At 39.3% G+C, this 25,680-nt stretch overlaps 2 protein-coding genes and 1 pseudogene across 6 annotated transcripts in view; 2 read left to right on the top strand and 1 right to left on the bottom strand.

The window, feature by feature from the left end:
- The first annotated feature begins 353 nt into the window (after window positions 1-353).
- LOC141770863 (caspase recruitment domain-containing protein 18-like) lies at window positions 354-5,038 on the top strand. The gene is made up of 3 exons (XM_074640708.1): window positions 354-469; window positions 4,542-4,826; window positions 5,022-5,038. The coding sequence occupies exons 1-3, from the start codon at window positions 463-465 to the stop codon at window positions 5,036-5,038; spliced, it is 309 nt and encodes a 102-aa protein (XP_074496809.1). The 5' UTR covers window positions 354-462.
- Window positions 5,039-9,559: 4,521 nt separating this feature from the next.
- The window catches only part of stx1a (syntaxin 1A (brain)), a 73,959-nt gene continuing 57,838 nt past the window's right edge, over window positions 9,560-25,680 (bottom strand). The window contains exons 7-10 of one of the 5 annotated variants that reach the window (XM_074642174.1): window positions 16,879-16,952; window positions 16,641-16,775; window positions 14,007-14,117; window positions 9,560-10,860 (exon numbers count right to left, since the gene is read on the bottom strand). In XM_074642174.1, the coding sequence (XP_074498275.1) occupies window positions 10,783-10,860; window positions 14,007-14,117; window positions 16,641-16,775; window positions 16,879-16,952 (398 nt within the window). In that variant the 3' untranslated portion in view covers window positions 9,560-10,782. Of the gene's footprint in view, window positions 12,438-13,664; window positions 13,776-14,006; window positions 14,118-14,571; window positions 14,677-16,640; window positions 16,776-16,878; window positions 16,953-25,680 lie in introns of those variants that run through there. The other 4 variants (XM_074642173.1, XM_074642172.1, XM_074642175.1 and 1 more) reach the window with 4 other exon arrangements.
- On the top strand, window positions 20,213-21,028 carry LOC141770862 (GDP-D-glucose phosphorylase 1-like; annotated as a pseudogene).

The following is a 25,680-nucleotide window of genomic DNA, read 5'->3' as shown; positions in this document are numbered from 1 at the left end:
TGTAATACTGACAGGGAGACTATATAATGAGCTGAGAGGCGCCTGATTTAGCTGCATGCTGATGGAAGACGCACAGATAATAACCCTGTTTCAATGTGTTCATCATGTTACAGTCTCAACTATTTCAAATATGGTTTAATATCACAAAGATGTGCAGATGATGGCTGCTCCATTTGGAGCAATGCTTCTCTTTTTAAAGCCACACTTTGTTAGCCTGCAGCAGTCATACAGACCTTTAGCTCTGTACATATAGTAGCCATACTGGTAGAATAAAGTAGGTGAGGCTGTTTGTCATAAAGCAGGAAACATCGTTATCATCTCAACCAGTGGGTCACGCATACGCATTGGCATTTCGCACCAGTCTCTGCACACAGGTTGATAAAAACTGGGGAGATTTCACTTGTAACCTGCAGACTTCAGTTCTCTCTCTCTTCAACACACCTGTGACTCGAGATTTGAGGAATGGCAGGTAAGACTTCAGGGTTTAAATGCACTTTACAAGTAACCATACCACTTTACCACAATGCGTAAATCTACGTGAGCTGAAGTAGTCTGTGCTGTGAGGGCGATGAGGAGGAGAGATGTTAAAAACATTATTCTCCTTTTGTTTTGCAAAGTCTGTCAAAAAAAAAAGTTTTTATAATTCTGTATATTGTTGTGTGTGCCACGTATTTAGTATCACTTTGCTGGCGATAATATGATGGCTTTCACAATTTCTATCTACAAGCTTTTTGTATAAGATAAACTTTTGTTAAAATGAAGTGTGATATGTTTTACATTACTTTCAAAGCCGGTTCAATGTCTGTCCAGTGTTTTGTTCAGAACAAGTTGGCAAACTATAAAGTGAAGTAAGGAAACCGTGGTTGTAGCTGGGAGTGGCTTCTTCACTACTCTGTGTGAAGAGGAAGGGCAATAAGCTTTTACTCACAGTTTAGCCTTTTATGGTAGTGGAGCTCAACTACTAGAAAGCATATGGAAATATTCAAAACATATAGATTTACGGTAATACTTCACAACAAGGGTACATACACATGCTTAAAGCAGCAGTGGGTAGAATCGGTGCAAATCTGATTTAAATATTTTTCTAACATTGATCGAAATGAGAAAGTTTGTGACCCGGCCGCCATGTTGAGATCAGTTGAGGAAAAACCAAGCACCGCCCACCAGCCGGAGCAAACTTTCTCATTTTACAGCTAAACAGTACACTACAAGATGTTTCTGAAAACATTTTACATGAGAAATACCACTTTATAGACTGCACATATGCACATACTACATTTATTTATTGCACAAACTACATTTATTTATTTATTGACGGACTGTACACACTATGTTCACCCATTCACTCTGTATCTTTTATATCTCTATTGTTTTTATAATTTTTTGTATACCTTTATACCTCTCCTGTGATTCACTCTGTTTGCTGATGTTGCTGCTTTGACGCCTGAATTTCACTCCGGGGATTAATAAAGGTTCATCTTATCTTATCTTATCTTATGTTAGAGTCTCAACTATTTCAAATATGGTTTAATATCACAAAGATGTGCAGTTGATGGCTGCTCCATTTGGAGCAATGCTTCTCTTTTTAAAGCCACACTTTGTTAGCCTGCAGCAGTCATACAGATCTTTTAGTGGAGCGGATATTGGAAAAATCATGCAAATAGTGATACAAGCACTAAATTTGGCATGATGATTCTCTCATAGAAATTCATCTACTTGGTCAATTTGAGTGATCTTGGTGTCAAATTATGTGTTTTCTAGCATGCTGGATCTTATTTTGATAGTTTTAACAATTTTTAACTTCAATATGCTGGCCATTTTTCAAGATGGCTGTCAAATTTACTCGCGGAGAATGTTTTTCTTAAAGAAATGCATGTACTTGGTCAATTTGAATGATTGTGATGTAGAATTATATGTTTTCTGGTATGCTTTATAATCTAATAATTTTTACAGCTTTAAAATCCTCCAATACGTTCTTTTTTTACTTTTGGCTGTCCGGTGAGTCTTTGCTTTGTGGTGTTTGCATGGCTCAATTGGCTTGTAGGCCTACTGTTGTAGATATCAATAGCTGCTGTTGCCATAGGTGTAGGGGCTTAGTGGTAGAGGTAGTACCTTTGTTTCAGAAGTCAGCCACATCCTCCAGGATGGACTACTGGCACTGGTTCTCACTACTTGCCCAACTCTCACCTATGGCTCCAAGAAGTTGCTAGTGCACGGCAACGGCCATACCCCGGGACACCGTATTGGCTCACGGGCTGAACTAGGTGAGGGTAGCACACAGAGTCTCTCTGTGATGGAGTATGTCTAGCTCTAAATATCAAAGTGCATAGAGTCAACGAACCAGCCATCTTTATCCATGAGGTTCCAACCCAACTGCCAGAATTGTCACAACAGCAGAGAACTGTAAAGGAGTGATTGTCGGGCATTACCAGGGCACACTGGTGACAATCGCTGCTGTGTAACTCAGAATGGGGTTTAACGTCAGCTAAGTAGGATTCAGCATTATACTTAGTGTCCCAAATGCAGCTAACTACCAACCCCTGATCAGTTTTAAGCAGCCACACCTGAATCGACAAGATGTGCCAGCGCGGGAGCTTTTACTCACAGTTTAGCCTCTTATGGTGTAGTGGAGCTCAACTATTGGAAAGCATATGGAAATATTCAAAACATGTAGATTTATGGTAATACTTCACAACAAGCACAACATATGCTTAAAGCAGCAGTGGGTAGAATCGGTGCAAATCTGATTTAAATATTTTTCGAACTTTGATCGAAATGAAAAAGTTTGTGACCTGGCAGCCATGTTGAGGTCTGTTGAGGAAATACCAAGGACCGCCCACCAGCCAGAGCAAACTTTCTCATTTTACAGCTAAACAGTACACTACAAGATGTTTATGAAAACATTTTACATGAGAAATAGGCGTTACAGTAAAAGAATAGTTTGTGAGTGATTACTTTTAAATAGATTAATAACAGTATTTTTTATGTTTTTTGACAGTGATATATCGGTATAACAAACATATTTATTTGTAAAATTACAGAAAATCCTTCTACTTTTATCTGTAAAGAATACTTTATTTTGACGGTTAGTTTTGTTAAAATTAACATTCAAAAGCTGTTAAAAAACAGATATTTAATGTATTCCATTTATACAGATTTTATTTGTTAAAATACATGACACTTTTTAATAAAAAGTTAATAATTATAATTTTCATATTTTTCTTCTGTCATTTTGAAATACAGACAAAAAATGTAAAATTTCTTGGGGAAAACTATAGTTTTTTTTTTTATTTTACAGTGTGAGCATAGCTGGGAGTGGCTTCTTCTCTACACTGTGTGAGCAGGAAGGGCAATAAGGTTTTACTCACAGTTTAGCCTCTTATGGTGTAGTGGAGCTCAACTATTAGAAAGCATATGGAAATATTCAAAACATATAGATGTATGGTAATACTTCACAACAAGGGTACATACACATGGTAAAGCAGCAGTGGGTAGAATCGGTGCAAATCTGATTTAAAAGGTATTTTTATGAAACGGTCGCTATATCCTGACAGTAGTGCATGAGACAGGTAATCTGAAAATAAATCATGTGCCTCTGTGTCCTCCGGTGCTCCTAATGACATCTGCAAGATTTCACAGACCGGAGGAAAACAACCAATCAGAGCTGAGCTGGAGCCTGCCGTCTCTGAGCAGCTGTCAATCACTCACGTACTTTGATCAGAATGAGAAAGTTTGTGACCCGGCCGCCATGTTGAGATCAGTTGAGGAAATACAAAGCACCGCCCACCAGCCGGAGCAAACTTTCTCATTTTACAGCTAAACAGTACACTACAAGATGTTTCTGAAAACATTTTACATGAGAAATAGGCATTACAGTAACATAATAGTTTGCGAGTGATTGACAGCTGACTCCGTTGAATAAACAGCCAATAGGAACGCTCTCTCTCTGAAATGACCTGTGATTGGCCGAAGTCTCCCGTCACGGGCTAGATTTTTTAAAGCGTGAAAACAGAGCCATGAGGAGGAGCAGCAAGTATCTCTCAGAGCACTTGAATTACCATCTGCTGCAAGGTTATTATCTCATTTTTGCCCAATGATGCCCAAAAATATTCTGCCTACTGCAGGTTTAAGTAATGTACAATGCAGGAAGTATCATAAATTCCTGTTGCTCACTATTTAGAAATGTGAAACTAATATATGCGTAGTTAACATTTAATGGATTATCAACTAATCATTTCTAGTTGCTAAAACCTTTTTATACACTCAGTTGCCAGTTTATTTGGTACACCTAGCTAAAACTAATGCAGTCTACAGTCCTGCAATAAATCAAACTTCATTAATGTTGTAATGGTCACTTTTTGTAGTTTATGGTGCTGTTGAATTGTATTGCCTTATACTCACAGGTGACTATTTTTTTGTCCACCCCATTTATATCAATGAGGGTATGCTACATAACATATTTCTTTAATACCTTATTCAATGTTAGTACCTCTGTTGAAATAAAACTTTTTGAGTTGTGTGATTTATATTGCCTCTTCTAGGTAAGGAGCTTGCCAGAGTGAGGAGTAAGTTTGTGGAAAAGGTGTCGAACCCACTGCTTAAGGATCTCCTGGACGACCTTTTAGACGATGGTGTCTTGAATGACGGCCAGAAAGACTCGATACTTGAGGAGAACAGTAACAGAGCAGACAAAGCTCGCAGTCTCATTGACACGGTGAAGAGGAAAGGAGACGAAGCCAGCAGGAAGATGATCGCTCACCTTCACAGCAGAGACCTGATGCTTTACTCTGAACTGGGTCTGACCTGTGGTGAACCTGCTCAGCCAGGTAAGCTGACATATTTCACCTATATTCTTTTTTTTTTTTGATTCAACTAATATTATATTTTGACACTGTCATGAATACAGGTTTATAGACTAAGAGAAGTACATTGTTTTGAATAGAAATGTTTGGCTGTTCCCAAAACATTGTATTAGTCTTAGTCTTGCTTAATTTCATACACTGTTTGTTTCAACCACACAGGTCATGCGACGCTTTGAAGATTTTTCTGTTAATCAGACAGGAAGACAGATGCCGACCAAAGACAGATGCACTCTGACAAAGAAGTTCTACTTCTTTCCAGGCATCTGAGGCAGGATTCACTGTTGTTTATCACAGACTTGTTGCCACCTTTCATATTCTGCTTGCAATTGATGGTACTACTTGGTGAATAGATGAAACTTATGGATAAATTACTGAATGGGCCTACCGGGCACAGGCCTAGGGGACCAATGGACAGAGAAAAGTGATGCAAAGAGACGTAAAAAGACGCAAACAGACTGCAAATAGACGCAAAGCAACTGCAAAGAGATAAAAAACGACTGTAAAGAGACGTAAAACGATTGCAAAGAGATGCAAAATTACTGCAGAGACGCAGAAGACTGCAAAGAGACGCAAAATGACTATAAAGAGATGCAAAATGACTACAAAGATACGGCCGCGTTGTTCACAGTCGTTTTGTATCTCTTCCAGTCTTGGTGTTTTGCCCTTTTGTAGTAGGGGTGGGGGGCTTTACTATGTCTGTGTCCAGGGGGCCCATGTCACATAATCCTTCCATGATGAAATCTACTATAAATACTATAAAACATTCATATTTTTGATATATGTATAATTAACAGTGTGTAAGCCTTTGAATTAATGGAACATAGACATTTTTATTAACTTGTATTCAACAGTTTGCTTTCTCATCGACGACATGCAACTAGTCAACAGGATATTGGCATTTATTAAACAGGGACTATGATGTACAGCACTTTGGTCAACTTTTGTTGTTTTTAAATGTGCTTTATAAATAAATTTGGATTGAAAATATATTTTTAACTGTGTTTTTTTATTTGACCTATTTGCCATCTGTTCATTGTAATACTGACAGGGAGACTACATAACGGGTTTTAAATGTTATTTTTCACATACAGGTAAAACAAATTCACCATAAAATCCTTCATAAACTGCAGCAGCACAGATGTTGTCTACATGCTGGAGATGTCTCTGTGATCTGGTTTATGTTGGACAAACTAAAAAGATTCCCATATCTGAACACAAAACTGCAATAGGCCCTACCTGTTCAACCAACGATAATTGTACCTGTTATAGGTTGACTATATACTCAATGTGTTTGCCTTTTTTGATTTACATCTTAGTCGTCAGGCAAAGAATATGATAGCTTTTGCATCTCTTTTAGCTAGATGACTTATACTTCTTAAATGGAAGGAGAAGTATCCTCCAACCTTTAGGATGTGGTTTAAAGATCTCATACATCATTTGGTATTGGAGAAGATTCGCTATACTACAAGAGGGTGTGCTCAGAAATGTTATGCTATATGGAGATCCTTTTTTAATCTATATTATATAGAAAAAATGGATACAACTGACATTGTTGCTTTAAACTGCTGACCCCATATTACATATAATTTACAACTTTGTTGTGTATTCAGTTACTGTTTAACCACTAGATGGCGGTGTAGAGCACATTACATTGTACTGCATGTTTTGAAAGGAGATTGAGAGAAGAAGAGAAGCAGTAAAGTTCAGAGTTAAGTCCATGCAAGTGTCTCGCTCTCTTTCTTTGTTTGGATTACTTGGGCTACAACAAACTTATACTTAGTTTTTTTTAATTTATTTTTTTTAATTTATTATTTATTATTATTATTATTATTTTTAATTTGTGGGTTTTCTTTTGGTCTTTTCCTTTTCTTATTTTATTTTATTTTGTTTTTGTTTGGTATATGTTTAATTTATGTTGCTATCGGATTTAATTCATTTATATGTATAAATGTAATTGTTTATTGCTTATTTAATGGTGCAGTAATATTGTTATAGAGATGGGGAGGGGAGGGGGGGGATTTGTTTGTACAATTATTTATTGGATTTCGTACAGAATACCAATAAAAAGACTTTGAGCAAAATAAAAATCCCTTTTTTACTTGGAAGTTTGCTGTCTATGAGCTGAGAGGCGCCTGATTTAGCTGATGGAAGATGCACAGATAATAACCCTGTTTCAATGTGTTCATCATGTTAGAGTCTCAAATATTTGAACTATGGTTTAATATCACAAAGATGTGCAGATGATGGCTGCTCCATTTGGAGCAATGCTTCTCTTTTTAAAGCCACACTTTGTTAGCCTGCAGCAGTCATACAGACCTTTAGCAGACGACAGCCATCGGAGGCAGCAAAAGACAACAGAGGAAAACAGGAAAGCATTAGAAATGTCACTCTTAACAGTATAGATGAGCATAATGCAGGTTAGAAGAAAAGCAGTTTGGAGAAACTTTTGATTGTAATGTATGTGATGATGTTGCTAAAGTGTAACTGTGTTCTTGTGTCACGGTTCAGCATGGAAACACTGTCGGTGGAACTAACGTCTGACTTGTTGTGTTCTCATGCTCGCTGAAGTTCTGTAAACATTGGAAACCTGCCCAGTTAGATGGTATTTGTTGTTATCATGTCTCGAGGGAAACTGGGTGTGTTTAGGTTAGGCAATAATGATGAGAGAACAGATTAAGTCCCCGTTGCCAACATTAACAAACATTTGGGCTCAGACAATTTCCAGCGCTGCTGAACAAACCCAAGATCATCATCATGCAGACCTGCAGAGGAGGTGATCCAGATCTATTCTCACTGGTTCAACAAACTTTGACACATTTACATTTTAGACCCAGATAAACACAACTGCTAACATGCACTTGGACATAAACAACTATAAGAATATTTTGCATAATTCTGAATAGGTCTGTAATATCTAGTTTGTTGTCTTTAAGTGAGAGGCTCTCGTGCACTATATTAAAAGTATGCCACGTGTTTCAGCTGAGTGTGGCTCAGTGCTTGTTAGCGATGGTGTACAACCAGCTGTGATAAGTGATGATGTGAAACAGCCATCCATCTCCGACTGCTAGTGAAGAAAACATCGAGTCACCCTGGTTTGTTTTATCAGTCAGCTCACACATTGTTACACAGTGAAGAAAAACACTAATGAATATATATATTAGGGCTGTCAAAGTTAACTAGATAACGCGTTAACACAAATTTGTTTTAATCCCACTAATTTCTTTAACGCACGAATGCAACTTGCGATTTTTAGGTTGTAGCGGGCTCAGTTTTAAAAGCTAGAGTGAAGATACTGGCATCATATAAAACTAGAAAAACACAGGGAATCCACAACCAGGTCATACTAGCTTGTTGTAAAGGAGGCTAAATAACGCTCCAAACTTGCGCTACATTTTGGGGAGGAAAAACTGGCATGGCCATTTTCAAAGGGGTTCCTTGACCTCTGACCTCAGGATATATGAATGAAAATGGGTTCTTTGAGTACCCACAAGTCTCCCCTTTACAGACATGCCCACTTTATGATAATCACATGCAGTTTGGGGCAAGTCATAGTCAAGTCAGCACACTGACACACTGACAGCTGTTGTTGTCTGTTGAGCTTCAGTTTGCCATGTTATGACTTGAGCATATCATTTTTTATGCTAAATGCAGTACCTGTGAGGGTTTCTGGACAATATTTGTCATTGTTTTGTGTTGTTAATTGATTTCCAATAATAAATATATACATACATTTGTATAAAGCAAGCATATTTGCCCACTCCAATGTTGATAAGAGTATTAAATACTTGACAAATCTCCCTTTAAGGTACATTTTGAACAGATAAAAAATGTGCGATTAATTTGGGATTAATTACGATTAACTATGGACAATCATGCGATTAATCGCGATTAAATATTTTAATCAATTGACAGCCCTAATATATATATATATATATATATATATATATATATATATATATATATATATATTTCTGCATATGATTTCCCTGCACATACTGCCTTATATAGACAAATGGGTCTTTTCTTACCCAGTACATTGTTGAGGTATTCAACATCTGCTCCCATTAGGACAACGCTGGTGAACTTTTCAGAAAACTACATTTTGGAAGTGGAAACAGTTGTTTAGGCGGGAAATTTACAAGCAACATTAGATTTATATTCAAAGATGACTGAAAAAGACTGAGTTCGTGAGCTGGACAAAACTTGGGATAGGGGACATTACAAATTGTAAGAAATGTAGCTCTAATGTGGGATTTCCAAACATGGGCAGAAAATAATATATTAGCCTTAGAATTCAGAGGAATAGATTTCCAATCAGTGGCCAGAGAAACCACACCAAGCAAAGCAAATACATTGGTATAATGTGTCTCCTTCTGAGGGAGAGAATCAGCCTTCAAAAATAAAAGACAAACATTTTGGCCGAGCTCCAATATAACATAGCCTTCAGGTCAATGCCTTCACTGAAATAAAATAAGTAGACGGTTACTGGAAGGTGAACAACGCCTTTTCTTTGGAAGGAAGTAAAGAGTCGCTTTTCCTGAATCGCTACAATGGCATGATAACGTGCAAAGGTATTATGACTCATAGTCAGACCGACCAGTTATGAAAAGAACCAGGTTGAAGTTCCCTTTAATGGACTTACAGAAACATCCTGTCTCTGTGAATGCAGTACGCAAAACAACGCACAACAACTCAGATTTCTTTTCAGACAAACTTTACTTGAAAAACAAAACAAACTCAAATCAAACAAACAAAACCATGTCATCACAATACAACACAAAGGCAACAAGTTGAGTATAGGCAACATGGTAACACGGCTGCAGTCTGTGCGTGTCTGATGTGTCGCCTGAAAACTGATATGAGAGTCTTTTACAGGGCTACTTTGAGTTCATGCTAACGCTTTCACTGACTCATCATAAAAATAAACAGTGAAGTAGCTTGACAGGAGAATATGCTCTGTTTAAAGCTCGGGGTTTTATAAAAAGACGTAAAACAACAAGGGTTTGTCACTTACAGACCAGCATTATCAATCCAAACCAGACTAGACTCCATTTTAACAGCTTATTTGAACATACTGGCAGTGTTAGAGAGCTTTATATCAGTTTACACTTTATACAAAACAAAGACACAGGTGGCTAATATAACAAGCACTCATGTCTTCATCCCACGACTCGCACTCAGCACATTCAAACATGTAGCTACAAATGAACACACACCTTATCCTCTTTCACATGCAGAAATGCTGCACAACTGGTAAGGCCAGATGAAGTTAGATCAGTAGCATCGAATCCGTAAACTACAAGTTAGAAAAGTTTGGCAGTGTGATGATTCTACGAGCAAAATATCCAACATGTTTTCTTTCCCCTTTGCGATATAAACACCACTTTACAGTGAACTAAACCATGCAGGGCTTTTGAAGGGAGGTAGAGGACATCAGAGGGAGAGAACGTAAAAAGAAGTGAATAAAGATGTAAATAAACAGAGGTCTATAGATAACGTGGCTCTGAAAACACTGCAGATTAGTGGCCCGTCACTTTGCCTGTACAACACAAAATAGACATTACAACTGAAGTGTCATATTTGGAAGTTGGAATGTATTAGTATAGTGTTACATATCATTTAGTGACTTTTTTTTTCATTCAAGAATTCACTTTTGGAAAACATCATATCGTTGACAACACTCAACACTCAGATAAACAGTTTGCAGCACCACACATTTACAAAATAGCAACTCATGCGAAAACACCTCTGGCCCTGTACGCCGCGCGTAAAAATGTGTCGTACAGTATGTAACGCATCTCGCGCTACACATGTAATAGATTGCATTCATGAAAACAGAAAACAGAAAATGGGAATCTGTTGTGTTTTTGCTCTGTTGTGTGTGCGGCTGTGTGTCTTTTAGTGCGACTGTGATCGAGGTTTAGGCCAGCGTTCCCCCAACAATGGAAGCAATGACAATCCCCAGAACCACGCAGCATATAATAATCATAATTTTCTTCTGTAAAGTGTTAACAATAACAGATAAACAGTCATCCGTGGCAGCAAATGGGGAGCAGAGGAAAACATGTTAGAAATATGACTTGTATTTTACGTCAACACATGTTACAGTATTTATAATAATCAGAACAAAAGGCAGTTTAGAAGACAAGCAATGCAGTTTGGAGAAAGATTATTCGTTTTTAATGTATCGGATGATGTTGTTGGAGTGTGTCTGTAGTTTAGAAGTATTTTCACATCCTCTACTTTAAAAACCATACATCTTTGGTTCCTGCATTTTGTTTCCTACCACATTAAACAACATACAGTATATTCACACATGCCACAAACGTGAATTGTTCTCATATTTAAAGCCACTATGTCTAGAAAGAATATAGGACTCCTCAATTTTGGCGCCATCTGGTGGCAGCAAAGAGGGGAATGAGGGAGACAGCAATACATGGAGCTACCTCTTGAAATAAGCTTAAAGCAGTATATACTGTAGACTGAGCCGATGTTGCCTGGGATTGTTTCATTTTTCTGTAAAAGTTCACATAGTGACTTTAAAGCAAAGTTAAATTGTAAATAATGTCTTTTGAGCACACATTCCTCCACATTCATAAACAGCCAATGTCCATCAGTTAAACCCTGTGGAATCAACAGTCAATCCTTAAAGGGACAGTGTGTAGGATTTAGTGGCATCTAGTGGTGTGGTTGCAGATTGCAACCAACTGAATACCCAGGTATATATATATAAGGTTTTATATTTGTAAAACTCTCTCAAAGTCTAAAAGTTGTTTTTATGTGGATGACATCAGAAGTCACTGCTCTATGCCCAGAAATAGTCCAGCACATAACCCCCACAAAACCACAAAGTGTCGTTTTTACACATCGTTTTTATCGATCCTCCCACCTAACTCTTGGCAAGAAATAATACGTGTATTTTCCATATGGTCGAAGTTTCCCTTTAATGCTTCAAACAAGGACAAGTTCTCAATGTTAAATACATCTGTAAGTATGTGAGAGGCTGGCTGTTCATGAACTATGCTGAGGCATGTGCGCTTTGAAAATGATCTTTGATTCATCACAGGTTTATTTTGATTATCAACTGACATAACCACATATCTGCAGCTTTGTGTTTGTAGAAAAACATGCAAATCTCTTCGGCAGACTGCAGAACATGCACATGACAAAGGTACAGTATGTGAATTATGACACAAACAGACACAAAGCACAAGTTAGCTCTTCAAGACTTTTGACTGTTCAGTTAGAAAAAGTATATATTAAAAAGTCTGCGTAAAAGTTAATGTGAAATATTTGAGTGCACAGAGACATACAGTATTAGACTGCCTCCAGGGCAGTAATGTCGACCTACTACTACTACTACTACTACTTCCTACTTCAGTTACTAAGTGCACAATACAGAGCCCACTCTATAGTACAGTTTAACTGGCGAACATTATGACCCTGAGAAAGGCATCACCTCCTGCCCTGTCTGCTCTGTGGGGATTTCTTAGGGTCCTAACTGAGTCCAATTGCGAGGGAAATAATGAGGACGGTCACACATACTGCAATACAACCTCCTATCAGGATCACCTTCTGGATTGGGGAATGGGAGGAGAAACAAGGAAGGCAAAGTGTCAGATAATGATTCTGTGGATGTGGAGAATGGGAAACAGAGGCAGGAGGAAAGACAGGAAGAGAAAGAAAGAAAGTGCTGGTGCACACGCTTTGATTAGAAATGGGGAAATAATCATGTAAATGACCCTTGTAGTAGATTGGGGTCATGTGATGTATGAAAATCCTCTATATTTGATGCTATTATAGGTATTAACCAAGAGGTGGCAGAGCTGTTCCATTGTGGTGCAGGTTGTTAAATGAAGGAATGAAGGTAACCCAGTGAACAAGGCAAAAGTGAGCATGGTTCACATACCCCCGCAAATTTGAAGTTCCTAAGTTAAATAGCTTTCGAGGTCTCCTCTGGAAACGGAAGTGTGAAACGCGAACGAACGGAAGGACAAGCGGAGCGCTATATACCCCCGACTACGTTGTCGCGGGGGTATACTAACCCGTTTTATAACCAGTTGTTCCCAGTTGTTTTTGTCTGCTGTATCCCTCACAGCCCAGTCAGATGAGCTCAAGCACCCCTTCATCGACACCACTTGTGATGTTCCAAATGTGTGGATGTTATTTAACACTATTCATCATTTAAAAGTGAAATGGATGCAAGACATGGTGATCCTGGAATTGTTGATGTTTGGACTGGATACGGGGAAACAGCTAGCCTGGCTCTGTCCAAAGGTAATAAATAAAGTCCACTTACCAGCACCTTTTAAGCTCCCTAATTAACATTTCTTGAGTAATCTGTACAAAACAAAATGTAAAAACAACATTTTGTGTTTTTACGAGGGTTTATTGATGTATTAAGAGCTGGAATTTATCTTTGAAGGCTACCACTTAGCATCGCACACGTTGGACATTTCAATAATGTATTCATTACGTTTACTTATTTTGGCTTCTCTGCCTGCTCACTTACCAGATTTCACAAACTAGCAGCAGCAGCAGCAACTGATTCAGGCGTTTCATTAATTTTTTTTTTTTTTTTTTTTTAGATATACACCCTGCAACTGCAATAGTATCCCCTGATTTTAAATCACTGCTGTTGAATGTGTCAAATCCACTCACGACATACATGCTCCTCATGCAGAATACATGCACACACACTGACGACAGTTACACACTTCAATACATACATGCAATGCTTCTGTCACTTTCTCATTTGATAGCATGCTTGTGCACATGCATTGTTTTGTATATGCGACTCACCCTCCGGGCTTTACTCTGGTATTTAACCGCCTTCTTAGTGTCTGATACTGCCCTCTCCACATAGTCTACCGAGTGCTCCACATTGTACTCTATGCGGTCTATCATTTCCCCCTAGGAGAGGTTAGTTACAGAGGAGGTGTGGAAGACATGCCGTGACAGGAAGAAGAGAGAGAGAGACAGATGTGGAGGCAGGAGGAGGAGGAGGAGTGGATACAGATGGAGAGGAGGAGAGGGAACGGGGAGGAATAATGGGTGAGAATGAGAAGGAGAGAGAAGGGGAAGCAGAAAAGGAGAAAGGAAAGAGGAAATAATGAGTCATTTGGTAGAATGTGTGCATCTCACCCGTCTGCTAGTCTTTTTGAACTTTTTGCATTTTGGGATGTTCTCCTTTGCCTGCTCCACATATTCATGGGCGTACAGCACATTTCGTTCGATGTTGTTCACCAGTTCACCCTGAAAAAAAAAACAAGAGACGCAGTCATTGCAGTGGTGGTGAGAGACATCAATAATTAGATTTCATAGATGTGTTTTAAGTAATAATCACAATGATGCCTAGTTATTATATGAGTATCTTAGAGAATGGGAAAGACTGAGGCTTTGAAAAAGATAATAATTCCTCTCTTTATTCATATACCTATCCATGTGTTCCTTCTCACAGACACTTTAATTTATGAAAGCAGCAGAAGTTATTAACCATGTTTAAATCAGCATTTATTAACAAATAAAGCATGACATTTGACATTTAGCATTGACCCAAGATTGTTAAAATAAATAAATAAATAAAGAATCAACCATTTTGCATTAGAGTGAGTATTAAGGTAAACTAGTGTTTACAGGTTTTCATGCATCTACTGCAACAATGATTTAAGTATAAAAAGTGAAAAAACAGGAATTACAGGTAAATTACCTTTCTGTGTTAGGAGGCGAGCGCTGCTCTCTGTTCTCTAAAGCTTAGAGTCATTGAGGTGGTGACAACGTTGTGTGGAAAAAAGAGGGAAAAGAGAGTGCAAAGCTGAGAAAGGCAAAATTAACAAACAGAAGTATAATCTTAAAAGATGTGGCACTCAAACAAAGGGTTAGTTAATTGAGTCATTTAGAGCATTTATAAGCGTGACAAGAGAATGAAAGTGAACACACACAAAACTACAGTACTGAATTATTAGATATTTAAACAATTATCACTCCCACACTAAAATTATGCCTGCTATTTCATTGTGCTGTAGTTCACATCACTTGCATGCAACAAAATTCGTCATTCAGCATATTTTCTTATGCATGTGCTGTGCTCAAAATCCTTTTTGCATAATTCAGACGTAGTATTACGGAGTATTTCTAATGAGGGAAACAGTTCATCTCTTTGGGGGTTCAGCCCACACACTCATCCAGCCACAATATACAGGCAGACTTACAGATTTACCTGAAGCTCAACACTTAAATGAGAAGAGCAAAGGCAACTCTTACACTTGTGGATATTGTACGTACTGTATGTGGCTTTGAAGAAGCTATATAGTAAGGGAACTGCATATTGTCAGTGTAGTCGTGCTCACTGCATCCTGATAGAAGTACCTCGGCACAATGTACACTATTCAGCCTCTCTGCTCTCTAACACAATCTAATTTCTACTGCAGGGAAATGACACATTCTCAACAGTTCTCAACTTACAAAGCTAAAGCAGCTGTAAAAAATAGTTTGTTTGTAATTAGGGCTGTCAATCGATTAAAATATTTAAACGTGATTAATCGTGAATTAATCGCACATTTTTTATCTGTTCAAAATGAACCTTAAAGGGAGATTTGTCACGTATTTAATACTCTTATAAACATGGGAGAGGGCAAATATGCTGCTTTATGCAAATGTATGTATATATTTATTACTGTAAATCAATTAACACAAAACAATGACAAATATTGTCCAGAAACCCTCACAAGTACTACAATCAACAACAGCTGTCAGTGTGTCAGTGTGCTGACTTGACTATGACTTGCCCCAAACTGCATGTGATTATTATAAAGTCTTGTGTAATAAAGACTTATGTGTATTTTCATTCACATAACTTGAGGTCAGAGGTCAAGGGACCCCTTTGAGAATGGCCATGCCAGTTTTTCCTCGCCAAAATTTAGCGTAAGTTTGGAGCGTTATTTAAGCTCCTACGCGACAAGCTAGTATGACACGGTTGGTACCAATGGATTCCTTTGGTTTTTCTAGTTTCATATGATGCCAGTATCTTCACTCACTGAGCCGGCTACAACCTAAGAATCGCAAGTTGCGTTAAAGAAATTAGTTGTGTTAAAACAAATTTGTGTTATTATCGCATTCATTTTGACAGCCCTAATTATTAATTTAAATTTCTTACAGAGCAGCGAGTCACTGCAACGCTGTTTAGTCGCCAACTTGAAAGTCCCAAATGTCAGATTTTCCTTCCAGCTCATGAACGCAGCATGATAATTATGTATTAATAAATGATCTAATGGCAGAAATCCCAAATACATATTATGATCAAATTCCAATCAACTGATTCTTGAGCCAATAATTATCTGTGCCACAGATTCAGTATAAATTCACTGAGATATTTTGCAAACAGAGAACCAGATGGAGCTGAAAACATAACTTCCTTCCAACTCTGTACTGTACTAATATACTGTACAACTTGTGTGTAAATTAAAAGACTGCCAGTTGCCATCTGTCTGAAGTGGAGTTATTTTCATGACGGGGAGAAGCGGCAGCTGCTGGTTAATGATTTTACCACTGTGAACACAGTTTGCTACTGAACTTTTGCATTAGCGAGTCACATTTTCAAACCACTGGCGAAAAGAAATACTAAATCTACAAGCTGGGATTGTAACTCTTTGTTATATCGTCCATGTTGACAGATGGATTTCCAATTTATCAATGTTTTTGCAGGTTTGTTTTCACATGCATTTGACTGAGCCCCAAACCACACAGCTGTAAGCACTGAGAGAGGATCAACGTTTTCACCTGGCTCTCCACCAGCATGGCCATGTCCATGAACATGTCGTGAAGCTCTCTGATACTGTTTTCCAGCTTGATGATCTCAGTGTGCCGCGTCTCAATCTCATTCATAGCTTGCTCGGTGATGTTGTCCATAACGATCTAAGATGGCACAACAGATGGAAAAAGTTAAGAGAGGAGTAGAATTAGATTAAAAAAGAACGTGCTTTGTGTGCATTCATGTTGCATTTGTTGTATCGCTTACCCCCGAGGAAAAGATAGCCGGGTTATCGCTCTCCAACATGCTCTCCAGCTCCTCATTTGTTGTGTTTCTCCCAGCTAAAAGGACAAACACACACCCATAAACATCTATCACAGCAGTCATGTTTGTAGGTGTTGAAGAGATTTAGCAGTGCCTGAAAGCCCAAGATTTAAGAAGTGTAGGTGCAATGCTATCGGATTAAAAGGTTCTCCATACAGTGGATGAAAACCACATTAGGAAAGACCAATAAAACTCCTGGATAATAATAGCACCCTCAGTATAACACCCCCCTCCTTCATGTCTGTCTGAGGATGAATTAAAACAAGAGCTGTGTGCCTCTCTTTTCCACATGTTAATGTTCTCTCTATCCATCTGTCTCTGCTATATATACTGCATTTTATACTCTTTATCCTTCAATCTCTCTGAACAGCAGTGGAAGCGATGTGACAATCCTGAGTGCCATAATTTAGTCTATATCGTCATGGATTACAAGCAGCATCCTTAACTTTTACTTTCAGCTGATGTGAATGTTGCAGGATTAAGTGTGCGTTTTTGGATTTGTCAGTCTTCAATCAGGCATCTCAAATGTTTAGTTGAGTTCAACCTAAAACACCAGGCTGAGTTAGAATCCCACAACCACTAGCCTCTACACGCACACTTTCAACACCAGAACAGTAAAAACGTCCCTGCCCCAACTCTTACAGGTTTACATTTCAAGTACGGCTGGACTCCAGCGTGAAATGGTCTGCTCAGCAGTTCAAACTAGGACTGTCAGTCGATTAAAATATTTAATCGTGATTAATCGCATGATTGTCCATGATTAATCACGATTAATCGCAAATTAATTGCACATTTTTTATCTGTTCAAAATGTACCTTAAAGGGAGATTTGTCAAGTATTTAATACTCTTATCAACATGGGAGTGGGCAAATATGATTGCTTTATGCAAATGCATGTATATTTATTATTGGAAATCAATTAACAACAGAAAATAATGACAAATATTGTCCAGAAACCCTCACAGGTACTGCATTGAGCATAAATATGCTCAAATCATAACATGGCAAACTGCAGCCCAACAGGCAACAACAGCTGTCAGTGTGTCAGTGTGCTGACTTGACTATGACTTGCCCCAAACTGCATGTGATTATCATAAAGTCTTGTGTAATAAAGACTTGTGGGTATTTTCATTCACATATCTTGAGGTCAGAGGTCAAGGGACCCCTTTGAAAATGACCATGCCAGTTTTTGCTCGCCAAATTTAGTGGTTGGTATCAACGGATAGATATGATACAGGTATCTTCACTCTAGCTTTAAAACTGAGTGATATCGCGTTGACTTTGACAGCCCTAGTTCAGACATCTAACAATGACTTAACAGCATATCGGTATAGTATATGTATAACAGCATATGTTTTTCTTGTGGACTTCCACATCCAGCTGCTTGTCTAATATGAGGATAATCAAGGCTGTAAAATGACTGACTTAAACTTCTCCTGTAGCTCACGTCTACTGTCTCTCGCTTCCTCTGTTGGTCTATTTGTTACAGTGGATTTTGATCTGTTTTGAAGCTGTAAAGGAATATAGACAAAACTGCTCATTATTACCTTTTGCATTCTAGCATTTGTCCTACATCACCTCTTTCATCCTGTGCATGCCATGAGTCATTAACCTTTAATACTGTTAGAAGAAGAATCAATGAATACTTTGCATGTTTTGTATTCTGTTTTGAACAGTTCATATCTCTGTCTCTCCAGTTTATAAAACCTATTGTACAAGTTTTATTTTCTTTCCAGTAACATATGAAGGTAAAGCACTGCATTTTGGGATGTTAAAAAAGAAGAGAGGTCACATGGAAATACTGAGTTGGAAATATCAGCCATGTTTGATAGTATCAGAACTGCTTGGGTCAGTCTAAACATCATTTGTAGCAGTTAAGATTGAATCTCATACTTGCAGATAAGCTTTTGACATTTCCCCCCAATTGTCAGGATAGGCTCATATCTGAGAGTAAAGGAAAGTTAGGTACATCACCTACTTATTAAATATCTTATTAAGTTTGCCTCAATACTCCATGCCCCCCCCCCCTAACAAACTTTCTATCTCTCTATCTACTGACCCTGCTTTTACCACAGCAGCACATCTTACTGCTTCTTCCTGCTGATGTGTTTGCTCCTCATCCATCTTTATTTTCCCAGAGAGAGTTGACCTACTTCACAAACATTCCCTTAGACCTCTTTAATACACCTACAAATATTCTTGTGTATGATCGCTGACTTCGCCTGCTGTTTCTCTTGGGCTCCATTTCTGTCCCACTGACAGTAAGTCACAATCAGACTCTGTCAGCATCATCTCCGATCTTTCCTTTGCACATTAAATCCTCTAGATAGAGCAAGATACAGTGTATAGGCTACAGTACAGTACTATCTCTTCCCCATAAAGAGACCCGGCGTTCCCACAAACCTTTACCTGGTGTATAATACGAGCTGAGCAGTTAACAAACAAAACAAAGACTTTAAAGAAAAGTAATCTGCAAGTCAAGGAGCAGGAGTTTGATATGAAAGAGAGAGAAAGCTAATATTATAAAATCTCACCAGTGCAACTACATAAAGTTCAACCAATATCAACTAACTAAGGAGATTTCAGATGTCTCAACTTGCTGCAAATACTGTTCTAAACTTGCTCTTGTTTAGAAAGAGCACGTTTAGAAAGCGCATTTCTGTCCTTGTTTTAGCCAAGGACAGAAATGTTAGTAGCATGTGAACACATTTTCCATCTCAGATTTCTTTTGAAGGATTTTATGGGCCTAAAGAGGTCAAAGTATCCAAGTATTTTACAAGAAAAAAAGCAAGCACAAAAAAGAAAAAAGCTTGGTTATGAGTTATTGTAGCTAATGATTAGGGTTGCCTACTTTCTCACTACCACATAAGGGACAAAAGGTGGCATGCCACGATGCACGGTGCCACGGAGGTATGGGTATGGTGTTGTTTGAACATACAGTGTATATTCATATTCTTATCCAATTGGAAAGGCAAACAAGCGCAATTTCGCAATAGCTGCGACCACGTACACACATGCATCCACACATGCTTGCATGGTTTATGGTTCATAGTTCTGGGGGCAGTGCTTGAGTTTGGCCATGGTACGTGAATCCATTGAGAAGATATGTGCCTTTTTCTTATTGGCCACTCTCACTGCTACACCTCTTTTTTTGCCAATTGGCATGAACACAAACACACACCTTCACACCAACACACTTGACCTCCATGCCAAATTTCAGCCTCCTAGGGCGAAAACTGTGGCCACCAAAGGGTGGACTGGCCGACCGACAGTGAGCTATGGAGTTCAATGCCAAACTGTTTAATTTGAACAAAATCAATCCAGAAGAAATCATATTTCAGATGATAAAGTACGTTGAGGGAGGAAATGAAAAGGGACGGTTGCGTCAACCCTGCAGGATGGTTGTGTTGGTTAATGGCAGCCGTTTGGAGTTTGGACATTGTCTCTTTGTTCCAGATGCTTAACGCTGTTTACCACAAGTCATGACGAGATTCGCCATCCAGGCTGGTATTGAATCCGTGCTCCTCAGCTCCGATCTTGGCTTCCGCGTGGGGTTCAATAGTCTCGGAGCATTTGCGTCTGTCAATCATTTACACCTACATGGGTATTACCTGGATCATTAGCTAAAGATAGAATCTGTGCCAATCAAGCCGCTGGTTCCTGAAAAGGGGTTTTATCGGTTGTTGGATTTTCCTGCAAGCTTTTTGTTTTACACAGAATCAGAGAGTGTGGAGAAAGTTGCCGGAGCTTTCTGTCAAGTCACAGACTTTCTTGTGGACGGTAAAATTGCTCACAACCTGTTCTTGACTAGAGGATGTCCACCCTTTGATTGCATACAGAACGAAAAGGGTCGCTGTTCAAGAAAAGGGGTTCATATCGCTGCATGACCCAGAACTTCGTGCTTCAGTGCCAAGGAGATGTTTGACTTCAATGTTGCTCTCTGTGAGCTGGCTGGACATTTACCATTTTTGAACAAGAAGGACTATGAGCTCTCTTCTGATAAAGATGTAATAGAAGTCATCCAGAGGAATATTCTGCCTGATGCAGAGTTTCACACGTTGGAACAGCAGCTTAGTCATCATTTGATGGATTAATAATGTACGTACATTAAAGCTTTTCTAAATCCTTTTCTGGCTTTCAAATCAACTACGTTAAAAGCCACACATGCTTCCCCATTTCTGGAATGTCTTTCGGTTTTTGGTGACATCAATTAAGAAAATGAGTTACAATTATATGTCGGAAACTACGCTATATCTCCTTTCCTGCATTTTGCCTAAATTGCCTAACATTGGATGTGCACAAAAATACCTTCTTACATAAATATATTTATCAGTGAGAATATTTTGAATGGACTAATGAGTCTGCTATATTTAAACTGGTTTCAAATAAAAAGCACTATATCTAAAGATATAAAAGTTGTTTTTGTATGTATTTAATGAGTTGTGTTTGTGAAGCAAGTCCTTCCAACATACATTTTGGCTTGTCAAAGCAGGAACATAATTAATGCCTGCATTCCGACTTGATTGGTAGGTTGTTATTAAAAAATCAAGGTATTTGTTTTAGTGTCCAAGATCTCTTCCTATTTGTGTCATGTAGTAGGCATGTCCTGCAATACTGTGCACACGCAGATACTTGGACCAATTACGATTCATCTGCCACTGAGCAATTTTTATATGAATGAACGGGGCCGCGCCTCCAACGCTATATTTCATTTATACATCCATGAGAAGAACAGGTAGCTATAGCTAACAAGTCAAACTGGAATAACCCTGTTGATTTGGAGTTGAGTCTAAATCAGTTCACATTAAGGACAAGATTTGGGGAAATCCTGGCTAAAACAGGTCAGTTGGCAACCCTACTGATATCAGTCGATGTAAAATTCAAGACCACTTAAGCTACAACTCTTCAGGGTAAGACACTGCACACAGTGAAATTTACTCTCTGCATATAACCCATCCTAGTATTAGGAGCAGAGGGCAGCTACTATATAGCTAGGGGAGCAGTTTGGGGGTCCAGTGCCTTGCTCAATGGCACCCGGCAGTGCCCAGGAGGTGAACTGGCACCTCTCCAGCTACCATTCCACAGTCCGTACTTGGTCCGTACGGGGACTTGAACCTACGACCTTCCGGTTCGCAAGCCAAGTCCGTACGGACTGAGCTACTGCCGCCCAAAATATGCTTATCCGCAGAGAAACTGGGGCAAACAGATAGCCGGCTAAGCTCAGCTAACTGCTGCTGACTGTGGCTTCAGATTTACCTTACAGTGGTATCTATATTCTCATCCAACTCTTGGAAAAAAGTGAATAAGTGTGTTTCCTAAAAATGTCAGTGAGGACAATTCATTTTTATCCACAATGTGAATATACCTACACAGCTATCTTTGTCAGATATTGCTCTACTTTTTCTCTCTGGACCTCCAGTGGCTGTGGCTTCTACAGGATTTTGGAGGCAACTACAAAACCTCCATTCATAACCTAATCAGAGTGTGTGTGAGTATGTGTGTGTATTGTGTTTATATGTATGATGAAGGCCTCAGTGCAGAGCAGGTAGGTTGATGGTGAGTGATGACGCTCGGGAGTCAGAGGCGATGATTGCATTCATGAACAGAATACTGATGAAGCTGCTCGCTAGCGTTTACTGGTGCATGAACGTGTGTCCATGTGTGTTTCAGAATGCACTTTTACATAAACTGGGGCCCACCGTGTCTAATCCAAACTTCATATCCATATCAAAGCAGTGAATTTCATTTAGTTGTGGTTAAGTGGTCCCGCTGTTTCATTACCATGCTTGAGAATCTACTCATGTTCAGCAATGACATTTTGCAGTTTGACAAATGAGCGGACACAAAGAGGAGTGAGAGACCACACTCACCACATCACTGTGATCAATTCCCTATTCTCCAGGCCTCTCTGATAATAAATAATCTCTCTATCATTAAGGCTAAAATTACAACATGAAAGAGGGTCACAGTTAGAGTTGAAGGACGGAGACGAGTGACAATGAGTCATGGATAATTGTGAAGAAGAAAAAACAAAAAAACGAAGGCGCTCTGGTGCTACCCTACCCTATTTATCTCACTTCCTACACACACACACTCCTCATTGCCTTTTTTTTTTTAAAAGCCCTGACAGGCTCCGAGGGAGGCCCTTATTTGTTACCATGGAGACCCAAGCCTTGAGAAGCCTACTATGAAGCCAAGAAGTCTCACTTCACCCGTAGCATTTATGGGCTATTAAATCATTTATACTATGTTGCTGCAAGTAACAGTATTATTTAATCTCCATTGTTATGTAACACAAATGAAGTGAGCCCCCCAAGGAACAGAATGAAAAGACAAACCACACAAATGTTCACGCATGCAGAGCGAAAGAGGCAAGTGATTTTTTTTTTTTTATTCTGTTCACTGCAATTTCACCTGCAAAGGAATGAGAAAAGCATGTAGCTTATCTGCACACATACAGGTCAATGAGTTTGATATACAGCGGGAATGTGTTGGTGTACATCTCTGTCTTTTATCCCCGGCATTGCGAGTGCGTCTCTCCCAGCTAAAGGAGAGTCCGCGGGGAAATAAAACATAACAATCAAATGTCAAAGAGGCCCTGCGATGCCTGTGACCAACATCCCTTTCATCCTGCTGGACCTGCCTGTCTGCTCGGAAGCAAATACATGTGTGATATTCTCAATCATCAATAAACTAAAATGCTACAGAAGTGTTTAAATCAGAATTGGCAATGCAGAAAATATCCAAACAGATGTGTTACTGTTGTTAAGCTGAGTCACTATAAGAACATGTAATATATGTGCCTTTAAAGGAATAATACTGGAAACTCTGAGAGCTGGATAAGAAGATTGATGTCTGTTGAATATGAAGATGGGGCCAAAAGACAGTTAGCTTAGCTTAGCATAAAGACTGAAAGCAGGGGGAAACAGCTAGCCTCGCTCTGTCCTAAGGTAAAAAAAAAAATCAGCCTATCAACCTATTCAAAAGAAATCACTGTTTATTAATGTGATAAGGAAAAGATCAATGTTATTAAAACTGTTAAATAATACAGTATAGTAGAAATAGAGTGCTGACAGGGGTATTAGCAGTATCCTGAAAATAGTATTGGTGTATTTTGCGGCTGGGAACCATAGACTGTATATAAAGATGGACGAAATGAAGTGAAGCCAAAACATCTCGATTGCCCCCTGGTGGCTGGCTGCAGTATAGTCATAAATCCCTCCTCCTCCATGTTAGCGGATGGGACAATGGGCCAAAATAAAAAGTCAAAGTACACGTCAAAAATGTTTTTCCCAAAGATGGTTTCTGTCATTTTAAATAGTTCTTATCACACTAAAGTATGTTCAAGTGTTAATTTTTCTGATACGTTTGGTTTTAATGAATTATTTGACGCTATAAAAAGGGTGTGAGACGTCATGATTGGCAGCGGTGAGTCTCTGTATGACAAGCTGCGGCCGCGCTCGGCTCGCCATTGGTTCGGACGAGTGACCTCGATACCATGGCTCCACCGCTTGATCACTACTGCGCAGACTCTGGCTCCAAATGATGTCAAAATCTAAAGATGGCAGCTCCGGTAGCCGGGGTATTTTGGCTTCACCTCTGAACAGTGGGAGGAAGTGGAGACGCGTCGTCCATCTTTATGTACAGTCTATGCTGGGAACAAGTGCACTTTATTCATGCAGAAGAAACCCAGAAGAATATATATAGAAAGGTAGTTAAGTGAGGGTTGGTTGATGCAAATATATTTGGATTTGGGGTTATTCTGGCACTCTTGGCCATGCAAATAGGAGCAAACAATGCTACTGTCTTGACATTACAGTATGTCACAGCATTGCTTTCCTGCTTCTCTTATCTCTGTATCCAGTGGTGAACTAGAAAGGAGTGAAGAGGAAACATCGATACTCAGTCTGACAGACCGGACTAGGTGTCTCTCTGTGTGTGACACACTCTTATTGATTCACACACAAACAAGTCAAAGGGCTTGGCACAACAGAAACACAGCTGTCTTGCCATATAACCCTAAAGTAATTAAATTCTGTTAGATCGAAATAAGGACAAATGTAATCTGAAGGGGGGAAAAAACTGTTCTTTTTATGCCTCATACTCATAATTTCCCCCTCCTCTGTGCTCCCACTTCATCTCTGTACTCCCCCTGCATGTCTAATCCCTTCCCTGACGACAGGTGATATCAGCTAAGGCCTCCACCAGCTGACAAATCAAATCCAAATGAATCTGGAGGAGCTCAAGGAAAAACAGAGTCAGGTGTGTGTGTGTGTTTTTATACCACGAGGATGTGTTTGTCCTTTGATTAACCCTAGCAACCTACTGTGTGTTGTCACTGCTGTTCTTTTGACTGGACCACATGCAGTGCGTCTATTGAGCGATGCTCGCACACACAGACCTGCTGCACGTGTCTGACAGATGGCCAGAGGAAATTACGTCTGTGCCAAGTGCCCCGCAGCATAACTGCCCCTGCTCTCCTCTGCTATTACCACTAAATGAGTCACAGTGTTCTTATCTGCATGCATGTGCGTGCCTTTGTGTGTAAGGTGACTGTGTCACGATGACTGTTAGGGGCAGCTGGCACGGCGCAGCCTGCCAGGATGCCGTGGCAGAGGCCGTGGCAGTGTCTGGTCCAGGAGCCCGGAGCCTGCGGCTAATACCTGTCAAATCATATTACGCACACAGTGTGACATGATTGTGAGGAGCTGCAGCAACAACCTGGCGTGTGCATGTACATGGGTGT

Source organism: Sebastes fasciatus, chromosome 7 (assembly GCF_043250625.1).
Source record: "Sebastes fasciatus isolate fSebFas1 chromosome 7, fSebFas1.pri, whole genome shotgun sequence".
NCBI lineage: Eukaryota > Metazoa > Chordata > Actinopteri > Perciformes > Sebastidae > Sebastes > Sebastes fasciatus.
This window is presented reverse-complemented; position numbering and strand designations above follow the sequence as displayed.